At 44.6% G+C, this 18,773-nt stretch overlaps 1 protein-coding gene across 1 annotated transcript in view; it reads right to left on the bottom strand.

Annotated features, from left to right (window-relative positions):
- Nucleotides 1-9,655: 9,655 nt before the first annotated feature.
- Nucleotides 9,656-18,773, bottom strand: part of LOC139155156 (vomeronasal type-2 receptor 26-like) — a 52,089-nt gene continuing 42,971 nt past the window's right edge. Inside the window, exons 5-6 of the mRNA XM_070730239.1 lie at nt 11,918-12,044; nt 9,656-10,566 (exon numbers count right to left, since the gene is read on the bottom strand). Of these exons, the coding sequence (XP_070586340.1) occupies nt 9,656-10,566; nt 11,918-12,044 (1,038 nt within the window). The remainder of the gene's footprint in view (nt 10,567-11,917; nt 12,045-18,773) is intronic.

Below are 18,773 nucleotides of genomic sequence, written 5' to 3'. Positions count from 1 at the left end.
CCTGCCTCACCCCTTTCCTTCTGAGCGCCCTCCCTCCCCCCAGAAAACGACCTGTCTCAAGATCCCGTGGATCCCTTGGGCTCAGGCAGTGGGATTCCCCGCCGGTTCCCTCTCTGCGCCAAGCGAAGGAATCGAAAAAAGGCTGCTGAGCCCAGAATGGAGTTTCCTCGAAATTAGGAATTATGAGCTTCCAGAAAGGAGTAGGACCAATGGTAATTCTCCCTTCTCCAGCGTCATCGGTCTCCGGGCAAACTCTCCCTTGACTTCAGCCCCTGGAGGAGAGAGTTCCGCCCAGAGAAGCCAAAATCCCCCCTCCCACTTTCCCCGCTTCTCTCCTCCTTCAGGTGAAGCCACAAAGGACTCTGCCCAGAAGCCGATGACGCTCAAGCAGGGAGAATTCCCATTGGTGCTGTTCCTCGTTCTGGCCCCGCCCACCTCCAACGGCCGAGATAAACGCTTCCTCGCGACACCCGCGACACCCCCCCATGCGGATTCTTTCTCTGGGGCTGGAAGCATCTGGCTGCACACACACATAGAGACACACATACACACACAGAGAGAGAGAGACGTTTCCCCTCAGGGAAATTTGCATAATCCATCATAAAACAAAAGGTTCCTTTTAATTATTTTTATTATCATGGCATAAAATAGAAAATAAAAGTAGTAAAGAAACGAGGAAGGGGGGAAAGAGGGGGGTGAAAAAGTGGAATAAAGAGGGGGGAAAAGAAAGGGAGAGGAAAGGAAAAAGGAAAGGAAAGAAGATAGAGTAAGGACGGAAGGAGAAAGGAAAGGAAAAGAAGGTGAAGAAAAAGAAAGGAAAGAAGATAGAAGAAGGAGAGAATATGCAAAAAAGAAAGGGGAAGGAAAGGAAGATAGAAGGACAGAAAGGGAAAGGAAAGAGAAAGAAAGCAAAAGGAAAGGGAAAGAGAAATGAAGGGGGAAAGGAAAAGGAGCTAGAGGAAGGACAGAAAGGGAAAGGAAAGAAAAAGAAAGGGAAAGAATAAGGGAAAGGGAAAGGAATGGGGAGAGGAGGGAAAGAGAAAGGAAAGAAGACAGAGGAAGGACAGAAAGGGAAAGGGGTGGAGTGGGGCTGAAGGGCTGAAGAGCCAAGTCTCAGGATCTCCGGGATCCCTTTGGATCATCAGGCAGTGGGTCCCGCCGGTTCCCCCTCTGCCCAAAGGGAAGGGGTCGCCGCGGGAAGAATGCATAGATTCGGGGGTTGAGAGGGGAAAGGGGGGGGGTTTCATTTCAAAGCCTGATCTTAGCTGGCCTGCCCTAACTGGTGATGGGGGGGGGGGTTTAAAAAAAAAGAAAAGAGAGAGAAACGGAGGGGTGGGGGTGGGCTGGTGAGGAGAGAGAAGGCAACTCGTATCCCCCTATGCACAGCTGCTCCCAGTCCAGGGAGAGGGCACAATTGAGAGGTGCCCTGGATCCTAAGCTCTTCGTTGCCTCCAAAGTAAAAAAAACTCCTTAGCTGCTGGCTGACCGTTTGATTTATGCACCTCGGGAAAGCGGTGCTGATTGGCCACCGCAGCCTGCTTGATTCTCTCTCCTCGCCCTCCCTTTGCCCCATCCCGGTGAGCCTGCTGGCTAGCACAACAACGCATGCGCAAACGATTTAAAAAAATAAATTTAAAACTTTATTTTTTTAAAGATGTGATCCTGCCGGTCTGCTAAAAATTTCATTACTCCCATAGCGTTCCCTCCCCCCTTGTGGACAGCAGCCCATGACTGGGTCTCGGGTGTTGCGGGCGGGGGCGGAGACGGAGGGTCACGGAAGGGGAAAGGAGGGGAAGGGGGTGGATGGGCGGCTTGCTCTGGCTGGATGCAAAGCTCGGTATGCTGACGTCAACTCTTGGGGCGAAAGAAGCAGGGCCCCCTCCCTTCTCTTAAAAAGGCAGCCGCCGCTACCACGCGCTTGACGGGGCAAAATAGGGGGGGGGAGAGAAAAAAAAATCCTGCCAGGTTGTTTGGATGGGAGGGGGACGGATGGTCACAGCCGGGAAGCAGCCCTTGCAAAGAAGGGAGCCCCAAAAGGAGGGAGACCCCCACCCACAAAAACAAATGAGGCAGAAGTGATCCCTATACGTCCCCTGAGCGGGGGGGCCCTGCCTCATAGACGCGTTTCCTCAGGTCGCGCCATTGGCCTGCGCACTAGCTTGGCACGTCTTTTAAGACGCTCTACGCCGCCGGCTAGGCCTCCCACAGCGCTGCTGGGAAGACAGTTTGGAGAGGGCGACCCTGAGGCAGACATGGTGTTACCAGCTTCCGGTTTACCATCAGCCGCCATCTTCCCAGGTCAGTTGGCCTCAGACGGTTGGGAGCGAGTGTGTGGGTGGGAGTGGAACGGCGCACGGTCTGCCCGCGTTCAGAGGCAGCACCGCTTGCTTCGGGAGACGGAGGGAGGAAGGGCCAGCATGGAAGGTAACCCCATGCCTTGGGGGGGGTCTCCGCTCAAACCTGAGAGAGGGCCCCCACTTAAATCTGAGGAGGGGGGGGACTCCCTTTGGCGGGGTGGGGTGGGGTCTCTTGCAGGAGCGCCGGGGAGGGAGGCGGGTTGTGTGGGAAGGCGCCCTCTCTTCTCTGTCACTCCTTTGTGAGTTGAATTTTTGTGACGTGTTCAAAAGTAATCAAAAGCAATAAAGGCTATAATTTGAGTCTCATGTTTAGTTTTCTTGACAGCTATTTTGGTAGCACCCTCAAAACTCTTCCAGAGGTAGATACAACTGTGCCAGCAGTAAACCTGTGTGCGGTTTTGCTTGGTTTTTTTTTTTAAATTTTTTTTATTTTAGAACGTAAACAACTGTTTTTCAGTAATTATGGGTTTTTAATGCACAATCTTTTCAATGTGCCCTCAAATGCTTGGAGGCAGGATAATTAAGTCATAAAAATATACCTTTAAAACAAGCCCCAATTTTTAGAGCTCATAGGTTTTAATCTGTTTTTTTAAAAATATTTTTATTAATTTTCATAAAAGACAAACAGGACATACATACACTTAACATATATTTGGGGTTACAATTACCCCACTTATTGTAGAAGTCTTTCTAATACAAAAAAGAAATATACTAATATTTTTTAAAATCAATGTAGTAATTTAAATGAAAATAAGAATTTTTGTTTTTATGTAATTGAACTATTAATACCTATAATTATTGAAAAATAAACTATTATAATACATTAACATACTTTCAGGTCTTTTTTTGTTGTTTAACCATAAACTTTATTCCAAATATTGTAAAAATCTGATTCTTCTTGGTTATTTAGCCACCTTTTCATCATATCCATTTCAGTTTTTTTAACTGGATGTTAGTTAACCAAAGTTGTATAACCAGTGGATGGCCACACGAATCAAACTGAGTAAATAAGATACTATAACCATTATACAATGCTTCATGTTCTAGTATTAGAAGAAAGTGCAATATTAATGGACTTTTCTCAGAATTCTCTAACCCTTCAATTTGCCCTCCTTTTATATATGTTTTCCCCAAAATAAGACATCTTCTGATAATAAAGCCAATTGGGCTTTTCAGTGCATGGCAATAAGGACAAGTGCACATTTTAGGGTTCAAAAATATAAAACAAGGTCTTATTTTCAGGGAAATATAATTGTATGTATGTATGCATCCATGCATGTTGATCTATTGGAGAACCCCATTTGATTCGGGGGAAAATAAGCATTCCCTTTAAAAAATGAAGGGAAAGAAAATAAATCCATATTTAAGAAAAGAAGAAAAAAATCTTTTCACCCATCATCTTTTAATTTTTCTAAAACCTATACTTTTTATTACTACCTATAAAAACTGTGGATGAACCAGGTTAGTGTTATTTATATTCCTTAATACAAAATAGCCTATACTAGTATAGGAACTTTTGGTTTTTAGCTTACACAGCTATTTGCAGTAGATCAGGCTAGGAATTAGTCTCAAAGCTATTGTGATTTGGATAATTCCTGTTTATGCAAATGTAGTGTTAATACACTACATTTTGCATGTTGTATGCAAATATGATCTTTTTGATAATGAGCTGAGAGAATGGAGGAAAACTTGAAAACTAAAACTAAGGACTTAAAAGATTACAAATATTTTTAAAATTGTTTATTAAAGCAAAACTATGATGAATGAAAAGTCAGTAAACTTAGATCATATACATAAAAGTCAAGCATTTAAAAAGCAGGGATCCAGAGGAATTGAAAACTATTTAATAATGATCTTAATAAAACAAATTCTTCAAGGGGCAGGGGAGAAATAGTGGACAGGGATGAAATATAAAGAGATAAAGAAAAATCGCAAAAGGAAGTAGGGATATCTTTAAAAATATTAAAAGGAAGAAAGAAGGGGGGGAATCTTAGGGTTAGGGTTTTGTCCAAATGTGGCATAAAAGTGACTGGACAGAATAAAAGTGGCTAATATTTTTCCTCTTATTTCTACTTAAGAGAAGGGAGCTTCAACTAGTCAGAAGAGCAAAGTTCCACAAGCCTTCAAGACTCCATATTTGCATTCTTTCTCAGATGTGTTTGTCTTTGCCAGATTAGGGCTCTTTTCTTCTAAATGTAGCTAAATTTAGAGATATCTTATAAGAAGCAATAACCAACAGGGCAGCAGCAGCAACAGGGTTTCACTGATTTCTCTCTTCACTGGTTCCTTGGAAAAGAGTTTTTTGATTGGCCTCAAGTTCCTGTCTCAAAAAGAACCTCAGACAAACAGGTGGGGTGTTCCTTTAAGATTGGTTACAAACCCCACAGTGACAGAGCAGCAAATCCTGAACTATGTCCGTTGGTCATTTCTGCAGCCAGCATTTTCCTCCTATTTCTTGCCTTTGTTGAACATTTGCCTGAAAGGGGGCTGGCAGGATATAGGGACGAAAAGCGCCCCAGACTCTGGATGGGAAGACATTTCGATAGGAGCTGTAGCTGATAGCACAAGCCTTGTTGAATGCACCCTCAGTATTCTCCTGTAAGCAAAAGAAGAAATACAATGTAAGGCTTCCTTCTCCTCTTTCCTGTGCATTTCCTAGCACAAAAGATCCCGCAGGAAAGGAAAATAAAACACATGTGAGTCACCTGCCATCCAACATACATGACCACATATTTTAGGAAACTTCTAACAAGTTTATATATTTTTTTATTTTATTTTATTATTATTTTATTTATTTATTTATTTATTTTTTATTGTCATACAAATATAGTATTGTGTTGTAGTATGTTTAACATAATATAAGTATAAAGTAGAGATAGAAAAGATAAAAAGACATTACTACAGGAAAGGTGGGCACGAAGGTGCACTTATGTACGCCCCTTACAGACCTCTTAGAAAAGGGGGGAGGTCTATTGTAGATAATGTAAGGTTGAAGATTTTGGGATTGGGGTAGGAAACAACAGAGTCCGGTAGTGAATTCCAGGCGTTGACCACTCTATTGCTGAAATCGTATTTTCTGCAGTCTAGTTTGGAGTGATTTACATTTAGTTTGTATCTATTGTGTGCTCTTGTGTTGTTGTTAATGGTGAAGTAGTCACTAACAGGGAGTAGTACATTGTGATGTATGATTTTATGAACAACCGTTAAATCAGTTCGGAGGTGGCATAGCTGTAAATTTTCTAAACATAGTAATTGAAGTCTGGAGGAGTAAGGTAATTTGTTGTTGAGGAGGAGTGGAGGACTCTTCTTGTGAAGTACAATATTTCCGGACTCCTTCAATTGTATTGATGTCTGTTATGCAGTGTGGATTCCATACAGGTGAGCTGTATTCAAGAATTGGCCTGATGAATCTTTTCTATGCTCTGGTTAGTAGATCGATGTTTCTAGAGAAGAAGCTGCGTAGAATTAAGTTCGTGACTCTTAGTGCTTTTTTGGCAATGCTGTTGCAGTGGGCTCTGGCACTTAGGTCATTGGAAATGAGTATTTCAAGGTCTTTGACTGAGTGAGGGTCTTCTGCGAGTTCAGTTTTTCCAAGTTGACTTGTCTTGTATATCAAAAGACTGAAAAGTCTACACGCTTTAAGGATAATGTAGGAGTTCAAAAGGGAGGGAATTGCTGCTGTTGAAATGGATTTCACCAAGAAGGGCATCAGAATAAATCAAAACTGAACCCCTGATACTCTTGCAAAGTAGAAGGCAGTGATGGCAGGTGCTTTTTGTTCTCCATACATATTTAAGCATGATGCCAGCAACTTCATGAGAGTTTATGGATAACCCACTGCATTTTAATTCATATATTATTTATTATTTAGCATATAGCAATAGCTTTGGAGATGGTGTGATTATCCACTGACTGAGCTGCTTTGTTAGGCAGGTATAATAGCAATTGATGGAAGCCCCACCATTTGCCTTCCTGCTGAAGAATAGCTGTCCATTAAGGTGATGGACAAGATCCAGGTACCAAGTTCTCAGGAAAGCTTTGAGTGTAGAAATATTATTGATAAGATAAAAGTCTTAGCAAACCTTGTAAGCTTTGGTTGAACTATGTTTCTACTAAAATGTATGCATTACCGGTATTAATTTTTACTGTTTAAGTCTTCTTGTGTTATGTAATGTCATGTGGTGTCTTTTGAAAGTTGCTTTTGTACATATGTATACAGTATTTGTATTTATATGTTTTTAGAACTGTTCACTGGGGGGGAAACGTCTCTGTGTGTGTGTGTGTGTGTGCGTGCGTGCATGCGTGCGTCTGCGTGTGTGCGCGTGTCATGTGTGCAGCCAGATATTTCCAGCCCCAGAGGAAGCATCCGCGGTTCTGCATAGGGAAGGAAGGGGGTTTCTCTGCCGTTGGAGGTGGGAGTGGCAAGAACGAGGGACAGCACCAATGGGAATTCTCCCTTCTGCAGCGTCATCGGTCTCCGGGCAGACTCTCCCTTGACTTCACCCACTTTAGGAGAGAGTTCCGCCCAGGGCAAGATTCCCCCCTCCCTCCCTCCCCCCACTTTCCCCGCTTCTCTCTCTCTCCTCCTTCAGGTGAAGCCACAGAGGACTCTGCTCAGAAGCCGATGACGCTCAAGCAGGCAGAATTCCCATTGGTGCTGTCCCTCGTTCTGGCCCCTCCCACCTCCAACGGCAGAGATAAACGCTTCCTCGCGACACCCGCCCCCCCTCGCCCCATGCAGAACCGCGGATTCTTCCTCTGGGGCTGGAAACATTTGACTGGCTGCACACACACACACACACAGCGAGAGAGACAGAGAGAGACCCCCCCCCCCAGCGAAATTTGCATAATCCATTCTAAAACAAAAGGTTCCTTTTTATTATTTTTATTATCATGGCATAAAATAGAAAATAAAAATAATAAAGAAACGAGAAAAAGGGGAAAGAAGGGGGAGAAAAAGTGTGGAATAAAGAGGAAAAGAAAGAGAAAGGAAAGGGAAAAGAAGGGGGAGGAAAGGAAAAGAAAGGAAAAGGGAGAGGAAAGAAAAGAAGATAGAAGAAGGAGAAAATATGAAAAAAAGAAAGGGAAAGGAAAGGAAGATAGAAGAAGGACAGAAAGGGAAAGGAGTGGGATGGAAGGGAAGGGCTGAAAAACCAAATCTCAGGATCTCCCGGATCCCTTTAGCTCAGGCAGTGGGATTCCCCGCCAGTTCCCCCTCTGCGCAAAACGAAGGGGTCGCGGAGAGGCTGCCCAGCCCAGAATGAGGCTCTAGGCGACGCCCGGCCGGAGAAACGCCGGACGGGCCGAGAAAGGCCGCCTACTACCAGCCAGGCCCATTGTGCGAGGAGCCCCCGAAGCCCCGTGGCTCTTTCGGAAGGGGTGGAGAGGAGGCGGCCGCTCAGCCCCAGAGACGGAGGGGATGCGTTTGGGGGGGGGCATTTGCCTGCAATTTCGGAAGAGGGAGGGCCCAGAAAAGCAGAAGGACCAATGGGAACCCTCCTTTCTCTAACGTCATCGGTCTCCCTGGTCTTCACCCGAGGGAGGCGACTTCAGGGGCAGAGAGAGAAGCTGAAGAAGACAGGATCTTCAGAGAGGGGGAGGGAGGGGGGACAATTTCAGTCTTGGGGGGCCGCAGCTCAAGGGGCAGTCATGGCAGCCCTGGAGGGGAGGGTGGACTTCCTTCTCTCCCCCCCATCCATCCATCATGCAGGGGGGCTGGCTGCAGTGGGGTCCGTTTCCCAGAGAAGATTTCTGCCGCAGGCAGAGGTGCTGCGCTGGAGAAGAGGGGAGAGACGCCTCACAGCCAGGGAAGACTTAGGGGGGTCACAGAAACCCCTCCGACCCAAAGGGGAACTACGGAAAGCCCTCAGCTGAACTAGCGAGAGGCAGAGAGGATCTGCAGGGATCTAATCCTGCCGGATCCTCTCCCCAGATCCTCCCCACCTTCCCGGGGGAATCCTCCGCTGGGCTCTCTCGGGAAAGGCGATTTTCTTCCCCCAAACACGCGTGTCTCTCGCTCGGAACGTCTGGACAAGCAGCCCCTTCAGATTACCCACCCCGCGACCCCGATTGTGTCGGAATCTCCCTCTTTCTTTCTGTGGGTCAGGATCCCCTTTTCCTCGCCAAGCAGCCTCCCTTTCAGCAGAGAAAAATAGAGAAAGAGACATTTTGGGGGGGGGGGGTGAAATATAAGAGTGCAGACATATTGTGGACTCTGATGAGTTTTCTCCGAAGGAATTTGCATATTTGGGCTGTGAAACAGGAAGTACCCCTAAAACAAAGGCTCTTCTTTTATTATTTTTATGAAGGTTAACCCGGTACAAAATAGGAAATGAAGGTAGCCAAAGTGATCCATGGGATCTTGAGACAGATTGTTTTCCGGGGGGGGGGACCCTCAGGAGGGGAGGGGTGAAGCAGGGCCGGGTCAGGGAAGGGAGGCCAGAAGGAGGGGCCAGGGCCAGGCAATTCAGCTGGTTCAGATGAACACATCAACAGAGTTGGAAGGGACCTTGAAGGTCACCTAGACCAACCCTCCACCCAAGCAATCTTCTCCTGCCATTCACACACAAGACAAGTTTGGATGAGGAACAGAGAAAATGCTTTAGGCATAAATTGTAGTGGAAAATTAAAGGGCCTGAAAACTGCTATATTATTTCTCTGCTTGAAAGAAAAAAAACACAGTGGAAATTTCATTACAAACTTTATTTTTTAATTTACTTTATTTATTTTTATTTTGATGCGATGTACAGAAAGAAAAAATAATCCCAAATTGAAATCCCAAACAGCTGTTCTGCTGAACACTTTCTGCAACGGAGGTTTTATCAGGAATTATACAAAAAGGAAAAACTTTTAAAAGAAATAATTATATAAGAGGGATGAAGATTTCCCTTCCAAGCTGAGAACCGACCAAACCTGGCATTTCTCATAATTCTGGAATTCTCATGGAAAGGATCAGAGAACCAGGTTGGTACTTGGTCCCAACAGCTTCATCCTGACCTCTTTTTCAACTCATTCTCTCTCACAAACACTTTTAGCTGCTAATAAGTGCCCACATTATTATCTATAAGCGTTCACATTCAGTAGCTGTTGCTGAACAGCTGAATTCCTCTGAAGTTTACAAATATCTCTTTAGCAACATTTATTGAAAGAGGATGGAGCTGCAAGAATACCCATTGGTCAACAATTTCCAACTTTGAAACACATAGATATGGTTTTCTTTGACTCTTGCACATTATCTAAATGGAAATAAAATAAAAGTCACATTAACAATTTTCCCAATATCACAATGGTGTTTTGTATCATGTTTTTACATTTGTTCTGGCTGTGAGATGCTCCTTTGTGTTCAGGTCTGGCCTCAGAAGGATAATGTAGCACTTGGGGATGAAGATGCAACCCAGCAGACCAGCACTGGAGGCCAGGATGGAAAACACCTGAACAGCCACCATGTATTTCCCTTTGGTGCTCAGGTAGGTGGGCACAAAAGTCACCCAGACACTGCAGAAGACCAGCATGCTGAAGGTGATCAGCTTGGCTTCGTTGAAGGCCCCAGGCAGATTCCTGGCCAGGAAAGCCACCGTGAAGCAGATGGCAGCCAGGAAGCCCATGTAGCTGAGGGTGACGTAGAACATGACAACAGCCCCTTCATTGCATTGCAAGATGATCTCTCCATGCTGGGAGTGGAGGTCAGAGTCAGGGAAGGGGGGAGAAAGTTCAAGCCAGATGGAGCAGATGGCAATTTGGACAGCAGAAGACGAGACGATGATGGAGTTGGCCAAGCTCTTCCCCAACCATCTCTTCACTCGGTTTCCTGGTTTTGTGGCCAGGAAGGCCAACACCACCATGATGGTTTTGGCCAAGAGAGAAGAAATGGCAACTGAGAAGATGATGCTGAATGCTGTTTGTCGGAGAAGGCAGGTGGCTTTCCTTGGTTGACCAATGAAGAGAGAAGGAGACAAGAAGCAAAGCAGGAAGGAGACCAGGAGGATGTAGAAGAGGTCCCGGTTGTTGGCTTTGACAATGGGAGTTTCTCGGTACTTAATGAAGATGATTAAAATGAGGCCAGTGGTTAGGAAGAAAAGTAGGGCAAAAGAGACCAGGATGATGCCCAGAAATTCTTCATAAGACAGGAAGGTTATAACTTTGGGGATACATTGGACTCTGGGCTCATTAGGATATTTATCATCCGGACACTTGGTGCATTTTTCAGTATCTAAAAAATAAAAAGCAATATCTATTTTATATATTTTTACATTACAAGAAATATCTTTTTTGGACAACAATATTCCGGGAATATTTTCCAATAACTATTTCTGAACTGTTTCATTCAAAAGAGCTAAGAAGGATATTTTTTTAAATGTAGCTAGGTATATGAAGTTGAGGGGACTCATACAATATTAATTATTTTCTGTGTAATGTGTAGAATCTTCATAGGAACCTACATTATTAGAGGTTAATAATGAATCATATAATCTTTTAGCCAAACATCCTGAGTCCTGCCCCATGGAAGTTAAAGGGACTTGGAGGATGCCTAGAGTATCCTATAACATCTGGAAGCAATATGCAGTTAAGGAGAAACTTCCTAACAGTGAGAACAATTAAACAGTGGAACAGCTGGCCTCCAGAGGTTTTGTGTCCTTCAATATTGGAGGTTTTTAAGAAGATATTGGACAGTCACTTGTCTGAAATGATAATAGATCCATGATGGCAAACTACGGCACGGGTGTCAGAAGTGGCACGCAGAGCCCTCACTCTGGGAATGTGTGTCATTGCCAGCTGATCTTCTGATTTCCAATGCAGACAGTGGACCACTGAGAAACAGCCTGGAAACAGCCTGGAAAATGGTCCAAATACAGCCAGAATAAAGACAGTTTTCACGCCATTTTTCTGACCAAAAATGACCTGAAAAACAACCAGAAACAGCCAGAAAATGCCCCCAAAAATGGCCAAAACAGGCATGTGCATGCTGGTCAGCTAGTGTTTGAGTTTCCAATGCTCCATAATGTGTATCTTCATGTTCTGGTTTGGCCACTCAGTTCACCATCACTGATATTGGTTCTCCTATTTGAGCAGGGGGCTGGACTAGAAGACCTCCAAGGTCCCTTCCAGCTCTATTTTCATTGATCGAAGGATCGATATGGTGGGCAGAATATTTGTGTAAGGAGTTCCCCCCAAAACTATCCACAACACCACATGATGGACCTTCTCAGTGATCCTCAAGGGGAGGCCAATTTACAGTGAATTGCAAGATCTTTCAGAAGGTGGACCTGAAAGACTTCATCAAGTTTCAAAGATCAGCACTTCTCCATAATAAAAAGCAGAAGAGATATTTCCTCTGTTGTTAGTAAAGCCTGACCAGTCTTCTACCCCCTCCTCCCGTCTCTTCCCAGCCCTCCTTCAAAGTCTTTTTGATTTAAGTCCTTTTAGATAAGAAATTGTGCAGGTTACAAATAATGGGAAAAGAACAGGTTTGCTCCAATCTGTCTTTTAACTTGCACTTTCATGAAAATGTTCTGGATGGATCCAGTTCCACCAAGCCTCCCATTTTCCTCAGGGTCACCCACCTTCCTGAGTGGAGAAGGTCCCCTCCGGACAAGGAATGCAGTCGTAGCAGCAAACTGGCTCTCCTTCTCGAGCCCTCTTGACAAATCCAGGATGACAACTTTCCACACATTGGGACTCAGGCAGGGACTGAGCAGAAAAAAGAGAATGTTTTAGGAAATATGTTAGGACTCTCCATCTATAGAAAATGTAGGTAAAAATGGCAGGAGACAATTAGCCCCTGGTCTTCATTGAGGTTAATATGAAATCTCTGACTTCTTCTAAACAGATGCAGGAGGTATAACAACTGGCAGATTCTTCATTTAATTCCTCCCTTTTGCTTTTGGAATTGAACATTTCAATAAACTACTTTTCTATTTAATAAAGTCTGGTGGGTGGAATTGCAGAAAAAAGATTTAAGCATGAGGATATATTCATGTTAAAACTGAGAATAAAGTTTACTGTAAAAGGTTTAGGAAACTTATTTCATTCAGGTTTTTTTTAATGTAGAATAAAACTGATGAAGAAAGTAACCTGTGACCAGTAAGATCTTGAAAGATTTCCATAAAACATGGCAAAAATTCTCCATTTAGTTGCTGTCTCTTGAAGAACATCCATTAGATGACACCAACTGGCATGGAAGGCCAACCACCCTGGAAACTCCAGGCTTTCCCCACTTGAAATGGGATCTCAGGCTTTGGAAAACAGAGAAAAGACAGCAAAATTTCTCCCACCTTATTGAGCAACTGTAGCCGTGAAAGAGCCTCTTGTTTGATAGAAAATCTGTCTTATAAAATATGCCAGAATCCCTCCCTTGACATATCCATTGGGGACAACCAAGTAGCTGGCAATGCCCACATCTGCTTTTATCTCTCCATTTTGGTCTAAGTACAGTTTATATTCTGAAATATTCCAATATTCATTCTTCTCCAGAAAGGGATGAAACTAGAATGGAAACATCCAGGAATTTGAAATACAATAAACATTGTTTTTTATTCCACATTTTGTCTTTCTTCTATAATTGTCTAATCTCCAAATATGGTTTAATAAAACTGCCATTATGTTCAAAAGAGAATGAAAAAGTTTGTCACTCATATAATGACAAAATATAGAGAAAATATAATCGACACAATTGGTCAATTATAGAGAAGATTCTAGAGCAGATGAGAAATAAAATGAACAGAGAGAAAAAAAATATTCATAAACTCTTTAGAAACCACAGGTAGATTCCCAGAAAGCACGGGGGTTTATCAAGAAGAAAGGTGTCAGGCTAATCTTCTGCCTGGTCATCCTAATGGAAAACACCTCCAGATGTGCTAATTCTACTTGATGGTAATGTGACATTAACCCAATGTTGCAAGTCTGAAAGAACAAATCTCCCACCAACTCTTTTCTCATCCTGAAACGTTAGCCAGGATCCTTTCTGAGTTTCTTTCTCTCCCATTATGCAGCTGCAGGATTCTCCCCTCTGATCTGATCCTTCCCTAGGCAGCCTCTCTTCTCCTCATCCCTAAAGTCATTCTCAGATACCATTACACTTCCTAAATTCCATATTTCTGGAGTATAAGACGCATTTCTTCTCCCCCCAAAAAGAGGGTGGAAATGTTGGTGCATCTTATACACTGAATGCAGCCATTTTTGGCCTCCCTAAGGCTAGATCCATGTGAAAACTGGCGAGTAGATGGTTTGGGAGGTGTGAAAATGATCCTGGGGGCTGAGGGAGGGCAAAACCTTTTTTTCTTATTTACCTCTTTGAAATCTTGGTGTGTCTTATGCACAGGTGCATCTTATAGTCCCACACTGGAAGTTCTAAAGATGTTGGATAGCCATTTGTCTGAAGTGGTGTAGGGTTTCTTGCCTAGGCAGGGGGTTGGACTAGAAGACCTCCAACGTCCCTTCCAACTCTGTTATTCTATGTTCTAATACAGGGATCCTCAAACTAGGGTTTGTGGACTGGATATGGCCCATCAATGCAAAGTATCCCATGCACAGAGTGGTAGAATTAAGCCCCGCCCCTTGCCCCTCCCCTCCCCATTGGCCTTATCTTCCCACAAGCATGTACTCCAGTGGTGCTTCTGTCCCTGGCTGAGCTGCCCTTCTGATGACACAGCTGCTGCCGGTGGGTGAGTAGGGGAGGGGCTGCTTTGAAAAGTAGCCCTTTTAAAGTGGGTGGGTGAGTGGGGGACATGTCTCCATGTCTCTTTGCTTTTTCAAAATCAGCTGAAGTTGGCTAACACTCATTCAAGTGAAACCACAGTGTAAGGCCTGAAGGAGAATTCACCCACTGCTTTGGTTCTTGTCATATATAAAGAACATCCACCCAATTGATTTCTGGACAATTTTGGTACCTTTCCTGTGTGTGGATATATTTGCACAAGTGTGGCAAGAAGCAAATCAGTTTGAATTCTCTTTCTGGCTTAAAATCCCAAATAACTAAAAAGAAGGAGGCTGTTCTCCCCTCCCTCCCCTGGCCCCCTCCCCTGCTGTCAGGCACTCACAGCTCTGCAAAGCCAGAAGCCTTAGGCTGGAATCGAAGGGGAAGGACCCATGTGGGCCCCTAGAGAGGAGAAAGGAGGGGGCTTGATTGACAGCTTCTCTCAGCCTCTCAGGACTTCTGTGCTTTGTGATCAGGAGTTATTTTGAAAGAAATCCTGTTTCTTTCATTCTTTTTTAATGGCCTTTTTTCAAGAGCCTGAAGCTGCTGTTGTAATGAAGTTAGGCAAGTGGCAAGAAAGTTTGTGCTCTTTTTCCCTTTGGGGTGGGTGGGTGTTTTATTAAGTAAATAGATTCCTCGGGGTGAGCAAGTACAGCTCATGAAGGAGAAAGCCAAAAAAAATTGGACTGTTACATTGGCCACGCCCACCCAGTCACATGACCACCCACCTGGTCCCACCCCCCAGCCATCTGAAGGACTGTGAATCGCCCACCTATATTTGAGGACCCCCATTATAGTATTCAACTGGGGGACAATGTACAGTATGTGTATGTGGGTTTGTCTGTTTTTAAATATACAATTTTAAAAATATGTTTCAACTACTTTTGTTTTGTTTTTGTAATAGTTCAATTTTTTGAAGCTTGTTTTTTACCTTTTTAAATAAGAGAAAATTTAAAGTTTGCAGAGAAAATATGCCTGATTTTCACAGAGAGAAGGGTGCAGGAGTAAAAAGCAGTAGAAGAATCATCTAGGGTTTTTTTTTAGCACATAGGACTTGACTAACAATAGAGTCTCATATAAGAACATTGATGGTGGACTGGAAGAAAGATGAGGGACACCAAACTTGATATGCATGTTTGTGAAAATGACCTCAGAATCGTAGTTAACTGGAAACAGAACATGAGTCAGCAGGGAGATGTTCTTGGAAAGGAGGCAAATGCAGCCGTAAGAATCCCAGGAAGTGGACGTTCTGGCTTGGGGAGACATCAACTTAAGGACCAGGTCCCCTTGCAGGCACCAAGCTTGGAGGAGAATTTGCAAAGAATCTACATCAAGTTCAGGGAAGGACAAATACAGTATTTCCGACTCTGCGTAGAGGGGCGGCATACAAATCTAATAAATTATTATTATTATTATTATTATTATTATTATTATTATTATTATTATTATTTCAGAGTATAAGACGCTCCGGATTATCAGATGCACCTACCTTTTGGGGGGAGGAAAACAAGGGGAAAAAATCTGCCTCCCAGAAATTTGCCTCCTTGCAGCAAACAGACCATTTCAGCCTCAGCACAGCCTGATTAGCACAAGCAGAGAATTGTTGGTTGGATCGGCCTCATCGGCTGCAAGGATTGCCATAGGCTATTGCCGCCTCTGCACACTCCATTTTCTGGGTGGTGGGGATCAGAATGTGTGGAAAATGGGGCACACGGAGGCAGCAATGTGAATCTCTAAGCCTGAAACAGCTGAGGGTCGTGTGGATGCTTGTGTTCATCAGGCTGTGCTGCAACTGAAACAGGCTGTTTACCGTTTGCTGCAAGGAGGCAAATTGCTGGGAGGCAGAGGCCAAAGGTTGGGGACCTCTATATTTGGTGTGTAAGATGGACCCAAATTTTCACCCTCTTTTTGGGGTGGAGCATTATTGGGTTGCTACCAGTATGGAAAAGGGTGGCGCATTGGTAGCATATGTTGAGCTGCGCATGTGTGTCCCAGCGAGATTTTGCTTGTGTGCATGAAGAATGGGAATCTGCCCCGGGTGGGGGAGATTGCACCTTATACTCCGAAAAAATCAATTGTGGCAAGGGGGACGTTTGCACCAGGCTCGACTACTGCAATGCTCTCTACATGGGGCTACCTCTGAAAAGTGTTCGGAAACTTCCGATCGTGCAGAATGCAGCTGCGAGAGCAGTCATGGGCTTTCCCAAAAATGCCCATGTTACACCAACACTCCGCAGTCTGCATTGGTTGCCGATCAATTTCCAGTCACAATTCAAAGTGTTGCTAATGACCTATAAAGCCCTTCATGGCATCGGACCAGAATATCTCCGGGACCGCCTTCTGCCGCATGAATCCCACCGACCGATTAGGTCCCACAGAGTTGGCTTTCTCCGGGTCCCGTCAACTAAACAATGTCGTTTGGCGGGTCCCAGGGGAAGAGCCTTCTCTGTGGTGGCCCAGCTCCCCCCGGAGATTAGAACTGCCCCCACCCTCCTTGCTTTCCGTAAACTCCTTAAAACCCACCTTTGCTGTCAGGCATGGGGAAATTGAGATATCTCCCCCCCGGCCTATACAATTTATTTATGGTATATTTGTATGTATGTCTGATTAATAATGGGTTTTTTAAAATGTTTTTAAATTATTAGATTTGTTATGAATTGTTCTATTGCTGTTGTGAGCTGCCCCGAGTCTACGGAGAGGGGTGGCATACAAATGAATGAATGAATGAATGAATGAATGAATGAATGAATGAATGAATAAATAAATAAATACGGTAAGGCAAGGAAGAGATAAAAGGAGCCGCTCGTAGCCTTGAGGAAAGAGAAGAAGGAGGAGAGCTGAAGATCGGGAGGAGTCTCGGAGCCCCTCTTCCAAGGGACACCATCTCTCGATTGAGGAGGGGAGGATGCAGCCCTCTTCCGATCACTGACACACGTCACACACCAACCTAAGATCTGCTCACTGTTACTCCAGGGTGTCAGGCATGGAAAAATGATCTCAGTTACAGGAGAGGAGACTTTAGCTGAACGAGAGAGAAAAATATCCTCAAAGGATGAGCTCTTTTAGAGCTGAGCCAGGAAAGCAGAGAAGTTCAGTCTCCCCTTCGTGGATTCTCTGAATGCAAAGACGGAGCCGCCATCAGTCAGAGAAGCTTTAACTGGGATTGCTGCAGAGGGGAGGGGTTGGGCTAGATGGTCTCAGGGGTCTCCTCCAAATTCATAAAGGTCAAATTCCACAATGCTAATCACAAACCTATACAGTATTTTCAAATTAACAGTGTTTAATATTGAAATGCCATGGGATCTAGTCTTTGGAACAGGGGCAGGTTCCTACCGGTCCAGTCCAGTCCAGGGACAATGGTAGCCTCGTACTGGCCTCGTACTGGTCCCCAGGGGCTGCCATTCCCACCCCCCAAATTGTTTTGAATGTCTTTTTGATTTTAGGATTTCTTTATTTTTTTCTTCTTCTGTGCATGCACAGAAGGCAGGTTTTCAGCACTGCACATGTGTCACCAATTTGTCTTTGGTGGCTTAAAAAAAATAAATTTAAATGTTTTTCCTTCTGTTTTTCGGCCCATTCATGATGGTTACTGGCCTGGTACCAGTCCCTGGGGGCTGGCATTTTTTCCCCAATCTTTTTTGAATATTTTTTGATTTTGGGGGGATTTCTTTAATTTTTCTCTTTTTCTGAGCATGTGCAGAAGGAGAGAAAGAAAGAAAGAGGGGGGAGAAAAAGATAAAGAAAGAAAGAAAGGGGAGGGAGTGGAGGGCGGAAGGACTGAGGAGGAAGTTTGGGTGTGTGGCAAAGAGGGGGGAGAGAAAGAGGGAGGGAGGGGGGAAGGAGGCAGGGAGGGAGGGAAGGAGGAAGGAAGGAGAAGTTGAGTCGGTGGGTGGAAGAAATGGAGAGAAAGAAAGAAAGATGGGGAAATGAGAAAGAAAGGAAGGAAGGAAGGGGGAGGGAGGGGGAGGGAGGGAGTGGACGATGGAAGGAGTAAGGAGGAAGTTTGGATGGGTGGCAGTGAGGGTGGGAAAAAAGAAAGAGGGGGGAGAGAAAGAGAAAGGAAGGAAAGAATGGAGAGAGAGAAAGAGAGAGGGACGGAGGGGGGAAGGAGGAAGGAAGGAAGGAGAATTTGAGTCAGTAGGTGGAAGGAATGGAGGGAAAGAAAGAAAGAGGGGGAGAGAAAGAGAAAGAAGGAAAGAAAAAGAAAGAAAGAAAGAAAGAAAGGTGGAGGGAGGGAGTGGAGGGACTGAGGAAGAAGTTTGGGTGGGTGGCAGTGAGGGAGGGAAAAAAGAAAGAGGGGGAAGAGAAAGAGAAAGGAAGAAGGAACGGAGGGAGAGAAAGAGAGAGGGAGGGAGGAAGGGGGGAAGGAGGGAGGGAATGAGGAAGGAAGGAAGGAGAAGTTGAGTGTGTGGGTGGAAGGAATGGAGAGAAAGAAAGAGAGGGGGGAGAAAAAGAAAGAAAGTAAGAGGGAGGGAGGAAGGAAGTAAGGAAGGAAAGAGTGAGAAGGAAAATTGAGTGGGAGGGAGGGAGGAAAAGAAAGAAAAAAGAGAGGAGAGAGGGAGGGAGGAAGAACTTATGAGCTTTGGGTGTTTGGGTTGGTGGGAGCATGGGAGGGAAAGAAAGAAAGAGAGGGAGAGAGAAAGAGAGAGAGAGATAGGGAGGAAGAGGAGGAAGGAAGGACTGAGGAGGAAGTTTGTTTGGGTGGGTGGGTGGGAAAGATGGAG

The sequence above is a fragment of the Erythrolamprus reginae genome (genome assembly GCF_031021105.1).
Source record: "Erythrolamprus reginae isolate rEryReg1 chromosome 13 unlocalized genomic scaffold, rEryReg1.hap1 SUPER_13_unloc_2, whole genome shotgun sequence".
NCBI classification, from domain to species: Eukaryota; Metazoa; Chordata; class Lepidosauria; order Squamata; family Dipsadidae; genus Erythrolamprus; species Erythrolamprus reginae.
The sequence above is the reverse complement of the archived record's forward strand: the minus strand, read 5'-3'. Positions and strand labels throughout refer to the sequence as shown.